We start from the raw sequence: 24,269 nt of genomic DNA on the forward strand, positions 1-24,269 counted from the left end.
ATCACCCCAGCCATACCTCCATGTCTGGCTTTTTGCTGGACAGCTGGAGAAAAGAAACTCAGAGTGTTTCCTTCTTGGGTTGGCTTTGGACTGTGATCCTCAGATCTCAGGCTCCAGAGTAGGTAGCTAGGATTACAGGGTTGAGCCCCTAGCACCCAGCTCAAGACACCTTTCTACCTCTATTAACCCCCAGGCAGTAGAATCCAGCCTTCAGCAGCCACAATGCTATAGAGCAGGTAGCAACACAGCTGCCACTCCCAGCCACATCCACAGGAGGCCTACTCACAGGGTTGCGAGGGACAAAGTACTATTTTGTTCAATCCCTGCTGTGAACTTTGTTGATAGATCCCACCCGACAAAGTTCAAATCAGTCAGCTGTCCCTGATGGAATTCTGCAACTGGGGATGGTGGGAAGAGGGGACAGGATGCTGCCTTGGGAAGAAAAGCCAAGCAAACGCTCATCAGAGGCACTGTGCTTAGCCACACTGTGAGCTTTCTAGTATGTTCTAGGCACAGCATTTGGCTCTGGCGTAAATGCCTGATGGAAGTTCACAGAAGAGACCATTTTCTCAGTGACCTACTTCTTTCATGTAGGTAAGTAGCACTTTTTCTAGGAGGAAGTGAGACACGGATCCCAGAAGCTCCACACGAACGGTGAAGCACAATTTTGGCAAAGAGAGGAAATCCGGCTTCCATGAGCTGAGCCGGTGAAAGGCTTAGAAGCAGCTATTTCCTGAGAGTCTCCTGAGAAACACTTTGGCACTGACCATGGAAGGAAAATCACAGGAATTAAAAAAAAAAAAAAAAGGAAGAAGCCTCAGGCTAAGGAATATTCCATCCTTCGCCAAATACCACCACAGCATCTGGGCCATCTGAGGAGCAGGAAAATCTGGAACTCTCCTCAGAGGGTCCTCCAGCCCAGCAATTACCACGGTACTGGAAGAAATAAAAGTACTGGCTCAGCAGAAAGAAACTTTTCCCACTTAAAAGTTTAATAGTAAAAGAGACAAAGGAATTTCATGTTTAAAACAAGCTGTGTTTGGGAAATACCATTAAATATGAGTGAGAGATAGGAAGACGTATCAAGACCTGGATTCGACTTCTGCTTCACTGCTTCATTCCATGAGTGATCTTGGACAAGTAACATTTTTCAGCCTCACTGAGATGACACCTGCCAGGTCCTGCTGCCTCACGCTTGTAATCCCAGCTACTCAAGAGGCCAAGATATGAGGATCGCAGTTCCAACCCAGCCCCCAGAACACTTTTGCCTCCAATCAACCAACAAAAAGTCAGAAATGAAGGTGTGGCTCAAATGGTAGAGTATCAGTTTTGAGATTTTTTTTTAAAGCCAAGCAAAAAACACCAGGCCCTGACTTCAAGCCCCAATACCAGCACACACATACACAGGAAGATGCCATCATGTGGCAGAGAGATTTCAGATTCAGCATCATTGATACCTTCTCTTCCTATAAATGCAATGGGTCAGCCTAAAAAGGAGGGCAGAGTTTCCTCCCTTGGAATCTCTACTGGCCCCGTGATTTGCTTTGACTAATACATGAAGCAGAAGTGACCCAGGCAAGCAACTCCCCCAGGCTGGGCTTTGAGCAATTCCTAACCCTTCGGGGCACTTGCTTCTTGGAAGAAGTTTTACTTGTGAGACACATGAGCCATGTGGAGATACCACTTTAGAGAGAACCACACTACTCACAGCCTCCAGTGCAGCTCCCAGCACAGACTGCACCAAGTGCCAACCGTGCAAGTGAACCATCTTGGATGCTTTAGCTCCATCCAGCCACCAGAGAAGTGCAGCCCCAGCTGACAACTCGGGAAGCAGAACTGCCAGCTGAGCTGGGTCCAGAGACATGAAAAGCAAAACACCACAGAACGAAGCCCATTCACACAATTCCTCCCAGCAACCGGCTGAGGAAGAAAAATGATCAATAGGTGCAAAACGAGCATTTGATACAATCCACACCCATTTGGATGGTTCCTTCTATGTGTCAACCTGACTGGGTTATAGGGTGCCCAGCTTAAATATTATTTCTGGGTGTGTCTATAAGGGGGATTAGATGCAATTAGCTAGCACTGGAATCAGCAGACTGAGCAAGGTATTGCTCTCTCCAATGCAGGAAGACTTTGCCCAATCTTTTGAAGAGTTGCATGGAACAAACAGTAGAGAGAAGAATTAGCTCCTTGTTTTTCCAACCTCATTACTTGAATCGGATCATCTCATTCCATCTTCTCCTGTCCTCACCTGGGATTTATACAATCTGATATCCTGCTTTTCAGACCTTCAGAGTCAGACTGAATTATATCAGTATCTTTCCTGGGCTGTCCTAGCCTCATAATTGTATGAGCCCATTCTTCATAAATTTCTTTCTTTCCTATTTTTTTTGCCAGTCCTGGGACTTGAACTCAGGGCCTAGGCACTGTTCCTGAGCCTCTTTGTGCTCAAGGGTAGCACAGCACCACTTCCAGCTTTTTCTGAGTACTTTATTGGTGATAAGAGTCGCATAGACTTTTCTGCCTGAGTAGCTAGGATTACAGATGTGAGCCCTTGGCACCCAGCCTTAAGGATGGAGTTTAGCCCCAATACAAAAGACATGATGTATGAAGTAAAGAATTAATAAGCTAGTTTAAAAAAAATCTGCTAGACAATCATCTCCAAAATAACTACAAAAAAAAGCAGAGCTGAAAATGTGGCTCAAGTGATGGAACCCAGGCTAAGAAAGCATAAGGTCTCAGTTCAAATCCCAGTACTGAAAAAGAAAATAAATCATTGTCAAAAAATGTAAATGCAAGCCACAAACTAGGGGGGAAAAGCACTCATAAAAGATGTATCTGAAGCCGGGCGCTGGTGGCTCACGCCTGTAATCCTAGCTACTCAGGAGGCTGAGATCTGAGGATCGCGGTTCAAAGCCAGCCCGGGCAGGAGAGACTGTGAGACTCCTATCTCCAATAAACCACCAGAAAACCGGAAGTGGCGCTGTAGCTCAAGTGGTAGAGCGCTCGCCTTGAGCTGAAGAGCTGAGGGACAGCGCCCAGGCCCAGAGTTCAAACCCCACGACCGACAAAAAAAAAAAAAAAAAGATGTATCTGAAGCTATAATCCCAGTTACTGAGAAGACAGAGATCTGAGGATCCAAGTTCGAAGCCAACTCAGGCCAAAAAAGAAAAAAAAAAAGTCTGTGAAACTCTTATTTCCAAATAAGCAGCAGATATGGAAACGAGAGACTTTCCATTTTTTTATGATTTTGGTTTTTGATGATTCTGTCTTCTTTACACTATGAATGGTGTATTCCAGTGTGCATCTTCGGAAGGGGTGGAGGAGGAGGAGGTACAGACTCACGGGGAAAAGGGTGAAAAGGTGCAGCAGTGGAGCTCACCGGAGGCCAACAAAAGTGAACGATACAACTCGTGGGTAAAGCCGGGAGGGAGGTGGGAGAGAGTGAGGGAACAGAAGACACTGTATAAAAGGAAACAAACTCATTACCTGACTCACGTAATTGTAATCCCTCTGAACATCACTCTATAATAACAATAAATTAATAATAAAGATTTTTAAAGCCACAAGTGGAGGTGGGATTCAAGTGGTACAGCATCAGTTTTGAAGAAAAAAGCTAAGCCAGAGAACGAGGCCCTGAGTTCAAACCCTAGCATTGACATGCAGGCATGTGGCCCTTCTACCACACACACACACACACACACACACACACACACACACACACACACACACACACACACACACACACACACACACACACACGTATCTCATAAAACACTGTTACTCAAAACATACAAAGAACACGTAAACCTAGGGGCTGGGAAGATGGCTCAGTGGTAGAGCGCTTGCCTTGCATGCCTGAGACCCTGGGTTTAATTCCTCAGCACCACATAAGCAAAAAGAAAAAACCTGGAAGTGGTGCTGTGGCTCAAGTGGTAGAGCGCTAGCCTTGAGCTGAAGAGCTGAGGGACAGCGCCCAAGCCCAGAGTTCAGGCCCTATGACTGGACCCCGCCACCCCCCCCCCCCCGCAAAAAAAAAAAAAAAGAGAGACTTGCGAGGACTTTTTGCCGGGCGCTAGTGGCTCACGCCTGTAATCCTAGCTACTCAGGAGGCTGAGATCTGAGGATTGAGGTTCAAAGCCAGCCCTGGCAGGAGAGACCATGAGACTCCTATCTCCAATAAACCACCAGAAAACCGGAAGTGGTGCTGTAGCTCAAGTGGTAGAGCGCTCGCCTTGAGCTGAAGAGCTGAGGGACAGCGCCCAGGCCCAGAGTTCAAGCCCCACGACCAACCAAAAAAAAAAAAAAGAACACGTAAACCTAGACAATAACAAAATGAATCACCCAATTAAAAAATGATCCAAACAAAAATAAAAACAAAAAGATACCTAAACAAAAAAAGACATAAATAAACATATAAAAGATGCTTCACATCCTATGCCATTAGAGAAACGTAAAGATCTTTCATTATGGAGTACCAAGAAGACAACACTCTATACCTATGAGAGAAAGAGAGTGGTCCCTCACCAGAACTCTAGTGACACCCCTTGCTAATAAGCATGTGGACTAGTGGGAATTTTCACGCTTTCTCACGCAAAAATGGGACAGCCGTGATGTTCAGACAGTTAGATGATTTCACACACAAATAAGCTCTCTTACCCTATGATCAAGCAACTGCACCCCTTCCTATTTACCCAAATGCATGGAACACGAGACATACAAAAACCTGATCACAAATGTTTGTAGCGGCCGTATCCATCATTGCCAGTAGTTGGAAGCAGCTGACATGTCTTTCAACAGGTGAGAAAAACAACTTAACAGTAGTCCATCCAGACAACAAACCAGAATTCAGAAATGAACTCTCACATCATGACAGAAATACAACTTTAAAACCTTTGAGGAGCCTTCAGTGCCTGTTTCTAAATGAAGGGAGCTACGTAATAAATGCTTTCCACTGTGTGATGCCAGAAAAGACGAAGTCTGGAGCAGATGGGTAGACGCTGTGGTTGTCAGGCGCCAGGAGCTCCCTCCTGTCTCCAACACCTTCAGGTTGGCTCCATATGCCTGAGACAGGCTGGGAGAGAATGAATCAAAGAGAAACACCAGAGTTTGCTTTAAATTCTGAATGCAAGTTCTTCTGCGGTCTCCAACAGCCGTGGACTCCAATACCTCTGGTATGGGTGACAGCAGGGGGCGTGGCTCTGGGGCACCTCATGTGCCCCCAGGCCCTGGTTGTCATCTAAAGAGCGTGGGCACTCATGCATGTGTGTGTGAACACACACACACACACACACACACACACACACACACACACACACACACACACAGAGGCAGTAACTATTGCGGGAAATCAAGCATTGAGAGAACATGGCCTAGACGCGGGTCACTGATTCAAACGATCCAATTATGCGGGGAAGCAAAGCAGGCCCAAGCCCCGCTGGCTCTCGAGCACCCCCCCCCCTCCCATCTACCTCTGGTCACAATCTGTTCACTTCCTTCCTTGACAGGAGATCAGAAAAGCTGAGGTCCTTACCTCTGGACACTTTGTAAACTTCATAGAAAGAATAGAAGTGGAAGCCCAGTGAAGCGAGCAGGTGAAGAGACAGCTCCCACCGGGACAGCATCGCTGCTTCCCACAGTGGCTCCCCGGGCCCTCGTCAGCGGTGCCTGGGAAGAGAAGCAGAGAAAGCACGTGAAGCTACCCATGAGACTCTATACAGAAGCCCCTTAACATCGCTGAGTTCATTGTCACTCCTGGGACAGCCTTCGTTGTACAAGATGACAAAGACAGAACCCCAACTGAACTTCCTCCCCTAGCTGCCCACACACACACACACACACACACACACACACACACACACACACACACACACACACACACACACACAGAGCTGTCTCTTTTCCTAGGCATGTCCATGGCACACCCACCTCTCTGCTTGTGGAATGAAACCTTAGGGAGATGGGACCCTGAGTATAAGTCCCCAGCAGGTAGCAGTTGTCTGGAATGTAGCCAGAAGAGATGCCAGGTATGCCATGGGCTACAGCCACAATGTGTTCCTGATCTCAGCCTTCCACACAGCTGGAATGACAGGCTCGTGCCACTGCTATTGATTGAGAAAAGGTCTCTTGAACTTCTCTGCCCTGGCTGATCTTGAATTACAATCCTTCCCATCTCGGCATTCCAATCTAGCTAGAATCATAAACCGTCCTTGGGGGCCACTTAACAGTCTTCTGCCTAGTGACTCCCCTTCGATCTACTGACCCCTGGGGGAATCGGAGACAGTCGCGTCACACCTGCCCAAGGTCACCTCCACTCAACAATAACATCAACACACAGGCACCACACATCCCCTGAACAGATTTTTTTTACACCTCTTTTCCCAACTCTTGCCCGCTTTTTCCAAGAAAAATCACTCCCCATCCACCCAGACTGGCTTTTTTCTGTTCATTTCAGCCATATACCCAGAAAGCCAATCAGAGTAGATATATGTCTTAAAGGTTTAATGACCCCACAGTACAAAAAAAAAGAGGAAAACTATACCTTTAAAATTATAACTAGAAGTTTTTAAATGTCAAAAACCCTAAAAGGTCTTGGAAACCCCCCAAAAGTTTCCAATTCTATTTGTCATTCTCCACAGGAGCCTGTTTCATTTATTTTTTACCACTTTGAGCCATAGCGCCACTTCCAACTTTTCCTGAGTAGTTTATTGGACATAAGAGTCTCACAACTTTTCTGCCCAGGCTGGCTTTGAACTGTGATCCTCAAATCTCAGCCTCCTGAGAAGCTAGGATTACAGGCGTGAATCAACAGTGCCCAGCTAAGCCTGTTGTTCTACAGGCAAAGCTACCAAGATGAAATCAGCGAGGCTATTCCTCAAGTGTACACAAAATTCTTCCTGTGTATTTTACACACAGATTCAGTCTTACAACTACATGGGCACTAAGTAGAATCAGAGGGAAGAACGTCACTTTGTGGTGGGGTGTGTATGTGTGTGCGCACACACATGTGAGCACAAGCTAGTACCAGGGCTTAAACTCAGGGTCTAGGCACTGACCCTTAGCATTAGCTCAAGACCAGCACTCTACTACTTGAGCTCCAGCCCTACTTTAGGCTTTTGACTGGTTCATTAGAGATAAGAGTCTCATTAACTTTCCTGTCCAGACTGGGTTCAAACCATGATTCTCAGATCTCAGCCTCCTTATGTACTAGGATTACAGACACGAGCCACCAACACACAGCTTCCTACTCTGAACTCTTGATAGGAGCCCTAAGCGGGCTAGCCCCACTTACAAACACCCGCTGGAGGTGTTTACAGCAGTAGCTCCCAGCATTAAACTACCAATACTAGTGGGTCAATTCTCCACATCCTCAACTAAGATTCTCCCCTCTCTCGTTTCGCACTGGTTAGTAAAAGCTGTACCTAAGCTGAAAATGAACCATACATTTATTTCCTTATGGAATCATCATCATGATCTTTTTAGGGTATCCATATTTAACACAAGAGAAAACTGACGTTCAGAAAGATTAAGAAACCTGCCCAAAGTCACACCGCTGGCAAACAGCAGAGCTTAGATTCACAGCCACCATGTCTAACTCCAGAGCCCTTCTTCAGGCCGCCTTGATATTCCTTTTTATTCTTTTCTGACAGGAATGGGGATTGAACTCAGGGCCTCACATTGTAGGCCAGGTGCTCTACCACTTGAGCCACATTTCCCCACTATTTGTGTTCATTATTACAGTTTTATTGGCACCATTTCGTTGTGCAAAGGGGTTTCATTTTCACGTGTCCATATACACAAACAACGTACCTGGATCAGCTTCACCCCTACGTCACTCCCCCTCCTTCCCTAACCAATCTCAACAAGCCTCATTGCTCCATTTTCACACATGTACAGAGGACCACAGTTACCTCCTTCATCCTCTCCAGCATGCGCCTCCCTCCCATGAGGACTTCTATCCCTGAAAAGACCCATTTCACGTTCCTGTCATTCATTATTGCTCGAGTACACTCATCACTCAAAGGGGGTTCACCATGGTATTTCACGCAGAGGCATGTTTTCATCAGCTTGGTTTCCTTCTTGACTCTCAACTTCAGAAACTATACTCCAACCATAGAAGTCTTAAGACTCATTTCTTCAACCCACAAATATCAATGCACCACACTGAAACCAGAACTGGGCTATTTGTGCAGCCAAACCATGAAGCTTTCTGATGTGGGCTTCCCACCAAGAGGGTGCTTCTGGAAATTCTCATGCCTGAATCCCTGTGACTAGGTTGCAGACGTGACTGAGTGAGAGCATTCCCATAATGGACATTATCCTGGATTATCTGGGTGGACCCTTACAAGAGGAAGGAAAGAGCCCGGTGCTGGTGGCTCACACCTGTAATCCTAGCTACTCAGGAAGCTGAGATCTAAGATTCAAGGTTCAAAGCCAGCCCAGGTAGGAAACTCTACAAGACTCTTATCTCCAATTAATCACCAGGAAACCGGAAACGGAGATGTGATACGAAGTGGTAAAATGCTAGCCTTGAGCAAGAAAGCTCGAGGAGAGTGATCAGGTCTTGAGTTCAAACCCCATGGCTGACAGAGAGGGGAGTGGTGTCAGAAACAGAGAGGAGTTGTGCTTTGGGAATGGATAAAACAATCACAAGTGACTGTAAAAGAAATCCAGGAACTGGAAAAGGAAACAATAGAAACATTCCTTCCCAGATCTTCTGGAAGAAATGAGACTTGCCAATCCAAGTTAGACTTCTGATCTCCAGAATCACAAAACCACAGATTTCCTGGTGTCCACAGAGCAGGGCTATAATACTCCTGTGAACACACATGGACATCTGTGCCCACCCAACTCCTTTACATAAAAAATAAGTGCAGGATCAATATGCATTACCTATAGCTTCCCACATACTTTAAGTACCAAATACAATGAAAATCGTTTTTATATTGTATTATTTAGACAATAATGATGCAAGGGAGGGAAAGCGCATGCAATTTTTGTTTCCAATATTTTTCAAGCCACAGTTGGATTACATCCCACGGAAATGGAGAGCCAGCTACCTGTGGCAAGCCACAAAATGTGAACTGATTCGTTACAGATGCAACAGAAAATGAATGTCATCCTTACCTTTTAGTCCAGGGCCTCGTGAGAGGAAAGCACCCAACTGAAAGGACTGATCGAAAACAGATTGCATTTTAATCCAATTGTGATAAACTTCAAACACTCAAATTGGAAGAAAAGTAAATCTGAAAGCAAAATGTCACGCCCAGCATTCGCGTTAGCATTTGGCTTCGTGCTTGCACTACCATCGAGCTCACGATCAAACACGACGCTAAGTCTTTTTATATGAACTGCTGCAGCCTCCCCCCAAAGACGTCGATTTTATAAACCCTTACCTCAACAAAACTACTGATCGGATCTGTCATTCTTTTTCCTTAAAAATTCTCAACCTCTTTTAAAGACTTTTCAGTCACCAAGAATCAGGTCCACTATCTCTTAAACTCCCGGGTCAGGGGTCATCTGAATGAACTGGGTTTTTTCTTCCCAATAGCATAACATTTAGGTAAAATTTTTATTAAAATATAGTCAAGAGAAAACAAATGAAGGTTTTTAAGAAGTGGAGTCATCCAAGTAATTACCACAAGTATCTCAGAAGCCCCTTCTCTCTTGGCTTACTCACTATCGACCCAAAGTGGCCACCATTATTTATTTAGTTCTGCTTGGTTTTACATTTCAGATGGGTGGAATCACAAAGCACCTATACTTTATGGATTTCTAATTGTGCCCAGCTTTCCATGTAGAACACTGGACCATGTGCTTATGAGCGGTAGTAATCTGTTCATCTTTGGTAACATAAAGTATCTCATTATATAAACAAGTTACTTAGGCATTTTCCCACGTTATCCCTAATGAACAAGTGGATTGTTTCTAGCTAGGAGCTATCATGAACCTCAGTGTTCAGAATATTCTTTGACATGACTTCTGCTGTACCTACGCATGTCTTACCAGAATGTCTATGAATAGGAGAGCTGGGTCACAGGGGATGCGTTTGGCCAGCTTTAGCAAAAGATACAGCAAGCCAGATTTCCTACCAGTCATGCTAACTTGTATACCTCCTGGAAATGTGCAGGAGTTCCACTTTATCCACACCCTAACCTGTACTTACCACTGACCTTCTCTTTAATCTTAGCCATTCTGGTAAACACACATGATACCTCATGGTAACTTTTAATTTCCAATTCCCTAATCCCATATGAGGTTTGCCCACATTTTCATATTTAGTAGAAATTCAGAGATCCTCTTTGATGAAGGCCCACTTAACCATTTTCTATAGTGCTACCCACCTTTTCCTAGCTTAAGGATATTCTTTCTAAAGGCCGGGCTTGGGTTCTTGATCTGGATATACTGATTGTAAAACCTTCCTCTATTCTGTAACTTGCCTTATCTTTATGTAATCTTCAGATGGACATAAGCTCATACCTATATATTTCTTTACAAGTAGTACTTTTGGTGTCCTTAAAGTCATAAAGATATTTTACTTTGCTTTCTTCTAGAAGTTGGCTTTGCCTTTCACAGGTAAGTGTATGGTAAATCTTGATTTGTTTCTGAATATAGGATGAGGTAAATGACCAAGATTCATACTGACCATGTGGATTTCCAATTGATCTAGCATCATTTGCTAAAAAAGTCCAGCCTTTCTCACCACAGTGCAGTGTCAGCACCGTCACAAACCAAGATGCCACCTGTTATAATCCTGTTTATGGATTCTCAGTCCCAAACCTCAAGCCTCATAACAATACACACTGAATAATTTCATACTGCTCTAGTCATTGAAGTCCCCCAATTTGCTCTCGTTAGGCTCTATAGAATTTCCCCAAATAAAGTTCAGAATCAGCTAACCAACCTTCCTTTTGGTGATGGCAGCACTGAGGTATGAAGTTGGCACCTCACACTTGGTAGATAGATACTTTACTACTTGAGCCACTCCCCCAGCCCTGTTTTGCTTTATTTTTCTGGTTGGGTCTTGGAATTTTACCCAGGGTCAATCTCAGACTGTGATCATCTTACCTATGGCCTTCCCAGCAAGTGGGAAGGCAGGTACACCCCTGCCTGGCTTATCAATTGAGATGGAGTCTTGGCAACGTTTTGCCCAGGTTGACCTCAAACACTGATCCTCCCAATGTCTACTTTTCAAGTAACTGGGGTTACAGGTGAGAGCCACCATATCCAGCCTCAATTTCTATTTTTGAAAAACACCTTCCTGGGATTGTCATGCACTGAGTCAATAAATTTGTTTGCCAAGCAATGTAAATCCTCCATCATCATGAATAAACACTGAGTTTTATCAAATATTTCTCTCCTTTAATCTCTGTGAAGGGTTAATTGCACTTATTGGTTTTCTAATGTTTAACCAAGTTTACGTTTGTGGAATAAATCCAAGTTGGTCAGGCTTTATTGCCCTTTTTATAGTTTGCTAGATTTGATTTACCAAATATTATTTTAAGACATTTACATCTTTTATTTTGCACAGTCCTAGAGCCTGAACTCAGGGCTCCCAATTGCAAATGACTGTGGCCAGCAAGAACTAAGAAGAAAAACAACCTCCACGCCAATTATAACCAAAAAACCCAGCCCTCCACTCCTGCAAGATGCACACAGGTAGAATTCAGGGGGACTGTGGGCTCAGACATTTTTTCCTCATCCATCTTTATTTTAATCTCTAACTGAATCTCAATGGATTCTTAATGTGGACAATGAACTGCAGCATGAGCAGTTCTGGTGATTCTGTCGTCAATAAAAACCACAGAGACTTTCATATCATAGCAAAATATCATCTGCACAGGCTCCAGCACTTTGCAGTGACGGAAGTTCATTGCTTTCGGCATGGAATTTTGCTTCTTACTACATTAAGCAGCATATCGTATTCACAAAATTAAGGGAGTCTAATACCATTGTGCTAACATTGCTCCAATATACTTTTTTTTCCATAATGGGGATCAAATCCAGAGTGTCAGAGAATACTAGACAAATGCTCACCAGGCCACTGGTGGCTCACACCTGTAATCCTTGCTACTCAGGAGGCTGAGATCTGAGGATCACAGGTCAAAGCCGGCCTGGGCATTGAAGTTCATGAGACACCTTATCTCCAATTAACCAACAACAGGAAGTGACACTGTGGCTAAAGTGGTAGAGTGCTTACCTTGAGCAAAAGAGTTCAGGGACAGCACCCAATCCCTGAGTTCAAGCTCCATGACCAACATTAAAAAAAATTTTTTTTTTAAAGGAGGATTGCAGTTCAAAGCTAGCAGGGGCAAGAAAGGCTGTGAAACTCTTATCTCCAATAAACCACCAGAAAGCTAAAGTGGCACTGTGGTTCAAATGGTAGAGTGCTAGCCTTGAGCTGAAGACCTGAGGGACAGCGCCCAGGCCCAGAGTTCAAACCCATGACCAACAAAACAACAAACAAAAAACAACAAGTTCTACTGAGCTTTATCTAAGCCCATTTTTACACTGCCTTTTGAAACACTGACTCCAAAGAAGTCCATAGCACAACACACACACACAGAGTTAAGAACCCTTACAAAGAACCCTGAATCTCACCCAAGCAGGGAAGTCCAATGCACCATTGAAGGAGCACTTTCCCACTGGTCGGGCCTAGAAGCAGGAAAACCAAGGCGGGCTAATGCTGGATGCCATCTACAGAGTCCATCTTCCCACACATACATGATGGTTTCACCCCAGACTGTGGCCTTCACCCTAGACTGGTCCAGCCCTGATACTTCTTAAAACAGAAGTCCAGTAAAGACCAGATAAAGCTCAGGCTTTTTAATCCAAAGAGAGATTTTAAACCCTGTCCTGAACATGTGAGTCTGTAGGGTGGGCTCTCCCTACAAGCCTTTTTTTTTTAATTAAAGAAAGAGATAACCCCATCTATCCTTCCCACTTCCAGTCAGCTTTAGAAAGAACCTATCTGGAGCCTCTGACAAGTTCCATCCCCGGAAGCTACCAATGACCACTCCTCTCTCCGGCCAGAACTGTTCTAACACAGCATCTGGAAAGGGGGGAAAGAGGAAGAGAGAATAATCAATATAAGATGGTCCATGAAGAATAAAAGGGAAATCTGGATATGGTAGTGTACACCTATAATACCAGCTACTCAAGACCCCAACTTTAAGGATCCCTTAGGGTAGTCATACTATCAGATACTCCAGTCTTGGTTGGAGGGCAGCTGGTACAGACCTATTTCAGCAAATAAGCCAAGTGGGATGGCCGAAGCCTGTCATCCTGGCTACACAGAAGTTACACAGGTAGAAAGATTGCACAAAAAATCTAGACCAGAGCCCAGCCAAAGGAAGTAACTAAAGCACAACAAAGGGAGACTGGGAGCATGGTTTCAGTGGTAGAGTGCCAGCCCAGCAAATCCGAGGCCCTGAGTTCAAATTGCAACATTAGAAAGTTCTTCAAGGCCAGCTGGAAACAGAGCTATCTCTTCAGGGAAACTTTCCCTCTCCTGTGTTGGTTCTCATGGCGCTCAACTGCCCTGAAGGAGGAGCTTGGCTCTGAGAGTAAGTGAGTGAATGAATGAATGAATGAATGAATGAAGCATTCACAGTGAGCACCACCTCGTGGACAGCAAACCACGGAGGATGGGGATCTGCAGGTCAGCCCTGACAGAGAAAGAGCATCATCGGATCACAGCAAAGGCGCATCGCGGCCACCCCAGTGCCCCGGTGATGCTGGGGGGAAGAGCTTTGCCGCCACGAGACGGTGGTCCGCTGAGGGTCACACCGGGGCCAGAAAAGGGAAACTGAGTCCACAGAGCAGCAAGCAAGAGGAAGCCCTGGGCTCTGGGGTCTCTGCAGCGGTTAGGCCGCGCCTCCGACAGGCTTGCGATCCCGCGCGGCGGGGCCGGAAACCGGGGGCCGAGCCGGGAGAGGGGCCCGGGAGGGGGGATCCGGGGCCCGGGGACGCGAACGGGGTCCGGGCCCGGAGCCCGGGCGCGCGCGGGCCCCGCCGCCTTTGTATCTCCCGTCGGGATCGCGCACTCCCTGGCCCCGCCCCCGGGCGCGCGCCCGGGGCCTGGGGCGGGAGCGGAAAGCGGCAGAGCTTTCCTTGGATTGGTTCACTTTCCCAACAGGGTAAAAGCAAAGCCGAGAAGTCAGCTCCTAACCTCCCCCAGAACCCCTACGGTCACCAGCTACCAACCTCCGGGCTGTCCCGGGCGGCGCCACGACTCCCCAACACCCCTCGGTCTGCACTTCCGAGTCCTCCGCGCGCGGGCTGGGCCGACACCGCCCTGGGGATCGGCCCCGCGCGCGCCCTCCCCGCCGCCGGTCCCGCGCGCGCCCTCCCCGCCGCCCTGCCCGCGCGCCCTCCCCTCCGTGCCCGCGCGCGCCCCCGCCGTCCTCCCCGCCGCGCCCCCGCCGCCCTGCCCGCGCGCGCCCTCCCCTCCGTGCCCGCGCGCGCCCCCGCCGCCCTGCCCGCGCGCCCTCCCCTCCGTGCCCGCGCGCGCCCTCCCCTCCGTGCCCGCGCGCGCCCGCCGCCGCCCTGCCCGCGCGCCCTCCCCTCCGTGCCCGCGCGCGCCCCCGCCGCCCTGCCCGCGCGCCCTCCCCTCCGTGCCCGCGCGCGCCCCGCCGCCCTGCCCGCGCGCGCCCTCCCCTCCGTGCCCGCGCGCGCCCTCCCCGCCGCCGGTCCCGCGCCGTTCTGCAGCCCCCCCCCCTGTAGCCCCCCGCCGTGTGCGCGCTCCGGTCCGGCCCGGGGAGTCGGGAACCTGGGCGCTCCTAGGCCACGCTGCAGGGAGCGGGAATGGGGTCCGGGGGGTGCGGGAGGGCCCTCCCCAAGAGGTCGGCCCGCCTGGATCCCGATTTAAGAGCTGTGCCTAGCCGGGCAGAAGTCACCTGAAACCCCAGTTGGTGGTCCCCCGCGTCGCTTAGGCCCCAGGAGGGAACGGGAGCGCGCTTGGCAGGCCCGGGCGGCTTGGTCGGCGGAGGCGAGCTTGCTGGACGCACTGAGCCCCCCCGGGAGCCTCGCTGTCCCCCCTCTGGGTCTAGACAGCAGCTAACTTCGTGGATGGGAAAGCAGTGTGCAGAGGATCACTCCTGCAAATGGAGAGGGTAGATCTGGAGTGCGTGGTCCAGGGTCATGTCTCAAAGGGAGGTGAATAGGACAGGGCTTTTATTTGGAATCTGATGCCTGGGGCCTCCAGCGGCCAGCCAGGCATCAACCTGCCAAAGTTCCAGAGATCGGGAAGAGCCCAATCACCTGGGCTCTCATTCACACACACACACACACACACACACACACACACACACACACACACACACACACACACACACACCTTTCAGGGATTCTTCCTCCAACAAAAGTGATGAATCTCCACGAGAGGGATGTTTCCCAAGGTCCATGATGAGTTACACGTGGCTAACTCTGCGTGCCTCAGGAAGCAGGAAAAACAGAGACCATGCTTACCACATTTCATCCAGCAATCATGGGACTGGAATGGGTCAGGAGTTCTTTATCGGACTGCAAACACTCTCTGGGAACCGAATTTGAGGCCAGGAGAGAAATGGTCTTGCACATTTGCTGCCGCAGACTCATCCTCCTGCCTCAGCCTCCAGAGAATTGGGGTTGTAGAAGCCAGTAGGAAAACAGAATGGGAACTGCATAGCTGGTATTTCACATTCCCAGCCCCTACCACCTATTACTGGACAGTTCAATAAGCAGGTATTAGTAAACTAGCCGCAAGTTGAACAAGTAAAAGTGCAGGTGCCAGGCACCGATGGCTCACGCCTGTAATGCTAGCTACTCAGGAGGCTGAGATCTGAGGATCGCGGTTCAAAGCCAGCCTGGGCAGGAAAGTCAGTGAGACTCTTATCTCCAATTACCAGAAGTGGCACTGCGGCTCAAGTTAGTAGAGCACTGGCCTTGAACTGAAGAGATCGGGGACAACGCCCAGGCCCAGAGTTCAAGTCCTGCGGTGGACCAAAAAAAAAAAAAAGTGCAGGGTTCCAATTAAAAATGAATTTCAAGCCAATGTCAAGCCTATACTCCTAGCTACTCAGGAGGTTGAGATCTAAGAATCCATTTAGAGCCAAGCCCCTCCCCTCCCCCACTCCCCCAGCAGACAAATCTGAAAGGCTCTCATCTTCAATTAACCTGCAAAGGGCCAGAACTAGTGACAGGGCTCAAGTGGTCGAGTACCAGCCATGAACAACAACAACAACAAATTTAAAATAAACAATCATACAGTTTATCTAAAATCCAAATTTAACTGGGCAGAAGAGGGAGGAGAAGGAAGCCAAGGGAAGATTTCCCTCCCTCTTCTCAATGTACCACACACAGACCCTCGAAGATCCATACTTGCCTTGGAGAGTCAAGCGTCTGGGACTCACCTGACCTGAAGTCGCAGCCACCCATTGGGCATGGGTCAGATCTGAGCAGAACTGCCCAGTACTAGGGAGAGACCTACCTGGAAGTGGGAAGCAAACCAGAATACTGCAAATTGAATAAAACTGATGATAATTGAGAGTGAAAAGAGAATCAATTTGCGCTTCAGTTGGTGTGTCTTTAAAAGCAAAAATATCAAGATGAATATGTAAAGGCCAGTCATTCGCAACCAGCCACATTTCATAGCCTTATTTTAATTGTAAGTCACTAATCAGGTGTCTAGCTTGGGTGTCTGGCCTCTCAGTTCCTGGGGTCTAAGTGTCCCAGCAAGTAAGCCAGGCCTCCTGTCCCAGAAGACAGCGGTGAGCCCCGAGCAACAACTCTCCAGGCTTTAGACTGAGGCTTTGAGGGGATTAACCAGGCCAAACTCTCCAGGTCAGTCCAGATTCAAGCACAGAAATTCTGTTCATTCAACAGAGACACACATGGCTGTTAGACCAGAAAGGCAGCAAGACAAAGGGCTGCATTTCTAAGCTAAGATTGCACCTCCAGAGCCATTCTGTAGGACTCAAAGACCTTTGGAAAGAGCCCCACCACCTGGAACAGACTCTTGTCTGCTCCGCCTACAGAGACTGGCCCTGACATTATGGAGAGTTTTCCTAATCAACACGGAATCAGCAATCACCCAGATCCCAGGAACCCATCAAATATATACAAAATAACTAGCAAGTAATATATGCACGATGATAATAAAGGATAGTTCAAACAACCCATAAGTTACTGCTGAACATGGACTCAGTGTAAATTAAGGCAGAACACAATCCAGTGGCTTCTCTTCCAAAGAAGCCTTCTCTAGTCACGGAGACAAAATGAATCCCAGCTCAGAGGCTCTCTGTTCTATCCTTTGTCATAACGCTGTGTTACTCTCTCCTGTGTTCTGTAGCGCTGACAATTCTCTGAACTTCTCTTGCCTGGTCACATACTATGAATGCCATTATTGGCTGCCTGCAGGGCAATCCATTCGAAGATTGTCAAAGTGTTGGACACTGGTGGCTCACACCTATAATCCTAGCTACTCTGGAGGCTGAGATCTGAGGATAGCGGTTCAAAGCCAGCCTAGGCAGCAAAGTCCATGAGTTGCTCATCTCCAATTAGTTATCAGAAAACCAGAAGTAGTGCTGTGGCTCAAACTGGTAGAGTAACTAGCCTTGAGTGAAAGAGGTTAGGGACAGTACCCAGGTCCTGAGTTCAAGCCCCATGTCTGGCAGAAAAATAAAGCGTCTCATAGACTTTGCTGCCCAGACTGGCTTTGAACCACAATCCTCAGATCTCACCCACCCAAAAGTAGCTAGGTTTATACATGTGAGCCACCAGCATGTGGCTTAGTTGCCTTTTTAATCAAATGGGAATAGCATGTCCTAAGAGTAACCAAAATATGTCTCTGTGGTTCCTTAAACCCATCAGTGTATTATTATTCTACCACAGTCTATTCTCATTGTTCCCAGAGAGAAAGTCAGTAAGACTGAGAGCTTAAAAATCTGTTGAATGTCTAAATGGATTTATTTTAAACTCATAGTAGAGACAACAGCTTGAAAGACAAGACTTCTCATTTCTTCCCAGTGCTGTACATTTTGAGACAACACAAAACACGCGTGTGCTCTTTTCCCTCATTTTTGGCCTGGCGCCCCGCACCCATCCTTCTGAAGGGAATTAACCACTCAAGACAAGCGAGGGGCTGAAACCTACTATGGGGTCATAAAACAGATTTATTGGGATAAAATACCCAAGTCTGTTGCAAGGCACTCATAAATTATATTTCTTCACGAAGCTGCTGCCTGCCTGTGCCGTAGGCATGTACTATCATGGAAAATAACGTGCTTCTTTGCCATGCCTTTTTTTTTTGGGTGGTACCAGAGTTTGATTTCAGGACCTTGCACTTTCCACGTAGGTGCTCTACCACTTGACCCATACCCTCGGCCCTTTATTTATTTTTTGTTGGTCATGGGGCTTGAACTCTGGGCCTGGGCGCTGTCCCTCAGCTCTTCAGCTCAAGGCTAGTGCTCTACCACTTGAGCCACAGCGCCACTTCCGGTTTTCTGGGGGGTTATTGGAGATAGGAGTCTCACGGACTTTCCTGTCTGGGCTGCTTTGAACTGAGATCCTCAGATCTCAGCCTCCTGAGTAGCTAGGATTATAGGCATGAACCACCAATGCCTGGCTCCTTGGCCCTTTGTTGCTCTAGTTATTTTTCAGAATAGGTTCTTACATTTTCAGCCCCCAGAGCCAGCCTCAGACAGTTACCCTCCTACCCATACCTTCTGGATAAGGGGATTATAATGTACATCACTAGACCCAGCTTGTTTTTTCTACTTAACTGTTTTCCTATGCTGGACTTCAACTGTATACCATCTTCCCAATCTCTGTCTCCCAAGTAGCTAGGATTACAGGCATGAGCTACTATGCCCATCCTGAAAAAAGAAATGTGTTTTCTACTGTGGTCACAGCCAAGCAAATCTGTGCAAGGCTTGATGGCAGAGGCTACCTGTCACTATAGTTCCTGGGTGAACTTCTGCGTGTGAGGCTGTTGGAAGAGCCAGATATTCATGGCCTCTGGGGACTGCACAGAGCCTGAGGCACATTAACAGGTGAGGGAAAGATCTGAACATTGTCTATGGCCACATAAGGGACTCTGAATAAGCCAAAAGCTCTGAAGGAGCTGGAGTCTGGATAGTTAGGATGGGGGCATGGGGAGGTGTTGTCAGAAACAAGGACATCAGAAGTTATGGCTGTCCCAGGAAGTGAGGGAAGCCAGCCACTAGTGGACTGGATGTCACTACGGAGTGGGTGAGAATATCACTATACAGTGGGTTATTGCTTTCTCCCCAAGCCAGCATGATCCATTTTCCCCATCAGCTACACACACACACACACACACACACACACACACACACACAGCCTCTGCAGCTACAGAGAACCAAAGACTATTCAGGAACAAGGAGAAGGAAACTCCTGATTAACCACTCCTTAAAAAAAAAAAAAAAAAAAAGGAGGGAGCACTTTAAAAATAGAATTAACTGGTTTTATCTTGAAGTAGGGAAACAAAACCACCAAGCAGACATTGGGGGTTCAGTCAAGGATCTGAGGTCAGGTCTAAGAAAATAGACAGGCTTGCATGCCAGGCTGTGGCTGTAGAAAACATCAAAGCTGATGTATTATTAATGAGACCTTTGGAGCTGGCAGTTTGAAACGCACAGGCGGTCTCCACAAGGGCCATTTCCATGGAATGGTTAGGACCCAAGCCAGCTGCGAATGAGGTCAGGATGGAGTGGTCAGAAGGAGCCGCTCTGTGGAAACACTGGCAAGGAGGGCAGGCATGGATACGGTATAGATAGAAGGCTTAAGGGCAAGTTATATTTGTTTTATGTGCCAAGTTGAAAATATATAGGCAGAATTTGTAAGCACACCAAAGGGCTCAGAGCGATCTTTTAGTAAAAGCAGGAGCCAATGTACATTGGAAATGTGTGTGTGTGTGTGCGCGCGCACATGTGCACGCGCACCCACAGAAAGTCTTGAACTCAAGGCCTGGGCTCTGTCCCTTAGCTTTTTCCTCTCAAGACTGGTGTTCTACCCGCTTGAGCCACAGCTCCACTTCTGGCTTTCTGGTGGTTAACTAGACGTAAGAGTCTCATGGACTTTCTTGCCCGTGCTGGCTCTAAACCATGATCCTCAGATCTCAGCCTCCTGAGTAGCTAGGATAACAGATCGGAGATGTTTTTACCTCAGGTGAGAATGAGTCTGATTAGCAAAAGAAAGGCAATATCATACCATGGGAGCTGAGAAGGGGGTGGGAGGGATGATCCCAAAGTGTCTCTCAGCATCTCCACAGGACCTGAGAGAGTCAAGAACCCCGTGGAAAGGTTCCAGGTCCCTCCTCATTCATGATTACCGCTCCAGTCCCTCTTGATTTCTATCCCACTGCTCAGTGGAGCTGACTTGCCCAGCTCTGTTCCCTGACCATGGCTATCTGGGGATCATCTTCTTCTGTGTTTCCCACAATCACTCCAGTTTCCTGGTCCCATGGGACAGCCCGACACAGTAACTCAAGTGGAGAGATGAGAATCGAGGCAAAAGCTCTTGGCTATGAGAGCCTCTTACATCTAGGCTTTCCCAGGGAAACAAGGGCTGTCTGTCTCCCTCTGGCACTTTCCCCAGCTCTCCCACACCCTCCCAATGTCAAAGGCATCTCTGAGAAGGAGGCCATGACATCATTTCCTTTGGGGTCATCCAGCCTCACCCAAGCCGCCTTTGGCCACTGTCTCCTGAGGAAGTGGCCAGCTGGGACTCATCTCAGAGGCTGTGAGGATGTGGACCATCTTCACTTACCTACCTTCCAAGAGCTCCTTTAGAATATAGGTTGCCTGCAGGGATACAGAGCGACCACTAGGTGGCCTCCTGAGACCTTGTTTGTTACTGTAGGTGATGGCAGAGACCAGACCCTTCAGGACCAACTGTGTTGTTTGGGAGTTTTGTTTTTTTTTTTTTTCTTCCAGGAGGCATTAATGGGGAGGCAAAGTTTAAGAGGAAACCAGGTGCTAAAATATCCCCATTTGCAACTCAGGTAAGCCAGAGGGGTTTGTCTTTCATGCTTGGGATGGAAGAAGCTTGAGACAACAAGGAGCCGAATTCCCTCGATACTGCTAATTATTTTTAGCTCATCAGATAGTTATTTAGGAAAGAAAGTGAATCAGAAATGAGGCTGTTGCAAGAGATCTCAACTCCTCCCAGGGCTGATTCATGTTCACTTTCATTCATAATCACAAATGGGATGCCTGCCTGCCAGGTCCCACATCCTAGGCTCAGAAGATGTAACCATGAATAGCACAGACAACACTCATGTGCTTCGTGGAATTAATGTCTTAGAATAATGCTTATACATTTTTTTTGGAATTCACAGGCAACTTCTCCAGTGTGGACAATTCTCTATTTCTATGACAATTCTCTTCCTTCCCCCTGTCCTTCATGTGTGGGGTAATAAGACCCAGTTAATGCTCACATTTATAATTCTTGCTACTCAGGAAGCTCAGGTCTAAGGATCATGGTTTGAGACTAGTTTGGGCCAGAAAGTCCATGAGATTCTTTTCTCCAATTAACTACCAAACAAACAAACAAAAAACTGCAAGTGGAGTTGTGGCTCATGTGGGAGAGTGCTAGCCCTGAGCAAAAGAAAAATAGCTAAGACAAAGAGTGCAGGCCCTGAGTTCAAACCCCAGTACCAGAACAACAAAAGATCCAGTTAACCCACCAAAATTGGCTAACACACACATTTCCGGAAGTAAGGTTGTGTGTGTGTGTGTGTGTGTGTGTGTGTGTGTGTGTGTGTGTGTGTGTGTGTGTGTGTGTTTTCTAGTACATGACCATTTTTAAATGACGTTGTGGAATTGACAAACCTCTCTTCTCTGACCATCACCTTCCTCTTCATCATCTGAGAGTCAGAACATACCATCTGCAAGCTGGGCTACTCCTAGGGCAGAAAGCTCATTGGACACACTGGAGATCAGAGACTGAAATGCACAATTGGAAACTAAGAAGGAGAAGTGTTCCAAAATCCAGGAATCCAAGAAGAATGTGGGAAAAAAAACCAAACAAACAACTCAGCCTATAAAGGTGTGGCATTTCTAAGCACTGCCAAATTTCTTTCTCCAGCCAAACCAAACATGACACAATGGAAGCTAGCTTCCATAGCAAGGAAGTATAAATGCTGGACCGTGGAAATCATGGCTGAGTCTGGGATGTGTTTGACGAGGTCTGCAGAAAGGTGGGGTACACCTTGTACCACGAGCAGGCTCATGAGGCACACATGTAAGAACTAGTTCGGAAAAAGGCGGTTCTGCTTGTGTGTAATCATACTCCAACCTGGAAGTCCCTTTGTGGTAATCTAATCCATCCTTTCATTGGACCCATGCAGAACTCAGGCATGCCAAGGAGAGTGCATTACCCAAGAGCCCGGAGTCAAAACAGACAACAGTGAGACTAGAACCGAATATTGTGACATCCAATTCACAACCCCAGGTAATGTTACCTGCTTTTAAAATTTTATTTATTTATTTTTTTTTTGGGTCTGGTCGTGGGGCCTGAACTCTGGGCCTGGGCGCTGTCCCTCAGGTCTTCAGCTCAAGGCTAGCGCTCTACCACTTGAGCCACAGCGCCACTTCCGGCTTTTTTTTTTTTTTTTTTTTGCTTATGTGGTGCTGAGGAATCGAACCCAGGGCCTTGAGCATGCAAGGCAAGCGCTCTACCACTGAGCCACCTTCCCAGCCCCTGCTTTTAAAAAAAATTTACAGGATTTTTCTTATTTGAATTCACTAGCTATTTCCCTTCTATGTTATGCAGGTTAAGTGGTGCTCACCTGTCTCTCACTGTAACCTAGAAAGAGATAGAGAACCTGTGACCATGAGCTTCTTTGAAGAAAAAAAAAAAGTCTTTGCAGATGGAATTAAGAAGTTCAGGAGCTTGAGAGGAGACTGGGCTTGCTTAGCTGGGTTCTAAATTCCATGCCATAAGAAGAAAGGACAGAAGAGGAGAGAAGGGGAGGGGATAGGAGGGGAGGAGAGGAGAGGAAAGGAGAGAGGGAAGAGAAGGGAAGGGGACAGGAGGGGAGAGGAGGGGATGGGGAGGGAAGGGATAGGAGGTGAGGAGAGGGGAAAGAGAAGGGAAGAGGAAGGAGAAGGGAAGGGAAGGAGAAGGGAAGAGGAAAGAAGGGAAAGGAAGGGGAGGGGAGAAGCGGAGAGGGGAGAAGAGAAGGGGAGAGGAGAAGAAAGAAAAGGCAATGTAAAGCTACAGACCAAAGTAATGTGTACACAAACCAAGAATTGCCAACAGAGAAAATGGAATGGGAAGGGCTATGGAATGGATTCCTCCTCAGAGCTTAAACAAATAAATAATTTTTAAAAACTAACCCTGCCAGCACCTTGATTTTAGATTTCTGGCTTCCATAGCTATGAGAAAATAAGTTTCTGTTGTTTTAAGTTATCAAATCTGTGGAACTTGGTTCTAGGAGCCGCAGGAAACTCACCCACATGCATTAGTTCTCAGTTTTCTTGTCCATCCCTCCTTTACCTTGGAGAGAGTTCCTTTATCACAGTTATGAGAGGCTATTGCTACTGGCAGGAGAAAGTTGGCTTAGGGATGATCCTTTGGGCAGAATTCAAAACGTGACACTCAGCCACTAAGTGAAAGTAGCCTGGACAAGTGCTCGGGAAGGAAGTCTCCATGTCCTAAAGATGTCTACAGAACAGAACACAGCAAACCTTCTCTAGCCTAGGGGTAGTGTGTGCTCTTCGCTGGCTTTTGTCCAGTAATAGGAGAGGCTAGGGTAGAACGGATCATGCGTTTATCACCCTGCTCTATAGATTCTTGATGCTCAACTGAATTTAAAAACAGAATGTTAAGTAATATTATAAGGCAAATCAATTGCACAAAGGCAGTGCCCTCAAGAACATGTTTTTCCTCTCATGTGGTTGTTGGCAAATATCTGGAGTGGGAAATGGGACCATCCTTTGGAGGCTTTTTGTCTTTGTGTTTCTCCATGGTGCAGAAATAAAGACACAACTTTACTTTGTTCCCCAGAGGAAAGAACAATAATAAAAAAAAAATGCAATCCACTCAAGACTAGTCGGAGTTGCTTGGAAGAGCCAGGAAATAGCTTTTGTGGTCCATTTGTTTGTTGTTGTTTGTGTTGCTTCATAGTTTTCCAAGAAATCTAGTCAACGCAGTGGCTGCCCTTTGAGTGACGTTCATTCCAAGGGCTCAAGGATGCCTTCGGCTGGAAGTATCTTACCTTGAGCACATTGCTCTACCTGGCCTCAGGGCTTCCCCAGAGT

General features: G+C 47.2%; 1 protein-coding gene across 1 annotated transcript in view; it reads right to left on the reverse strand.

Moving 5' to 3' along the window:
• Positions 1-14,293, reverse strand: part of Hhat (hedgehog acyltransferase) — a 233,025-nt gene extending 218,732 nt beyond the window's left edge. The window contains exons 1-2 of the mRNA XM_070041440.1: positions 14,209-14,293; positions 5,537-5,670 (exon numbers count right to left, since the gene is read on the reverse strand). Coding sequence (XP_069897541.1) covers positions 5,537-5,627 — 91 coding nt within the window. The 5' untranslated portion in view covers positions 5,628-5,670; positions 14,209-14,293. The remainder of the gene's footprint in view (positions 1-5,536; positions 5,671-14,208) is intronic.
• Positions 14,294-24,269: the final 9,976 nt, after the last annotated feature.

The sequence above is a fragment of the Dipodomys merriami genome, unplaced genomic scaffold (assembly GCF_024711535.1).
Source record: "Dipodomys merriami isolate MVZ:Mamm:240054 unplaced genomic scaffold, mDipMer1.0.p SCAF_31, whole genome shotgun sequence".
NCBI lineage: Eukaryota > Metazoa > Chordata > Mammalia > Rodentia > Heteromyidae > Dipodomys > Dipodomys merriami.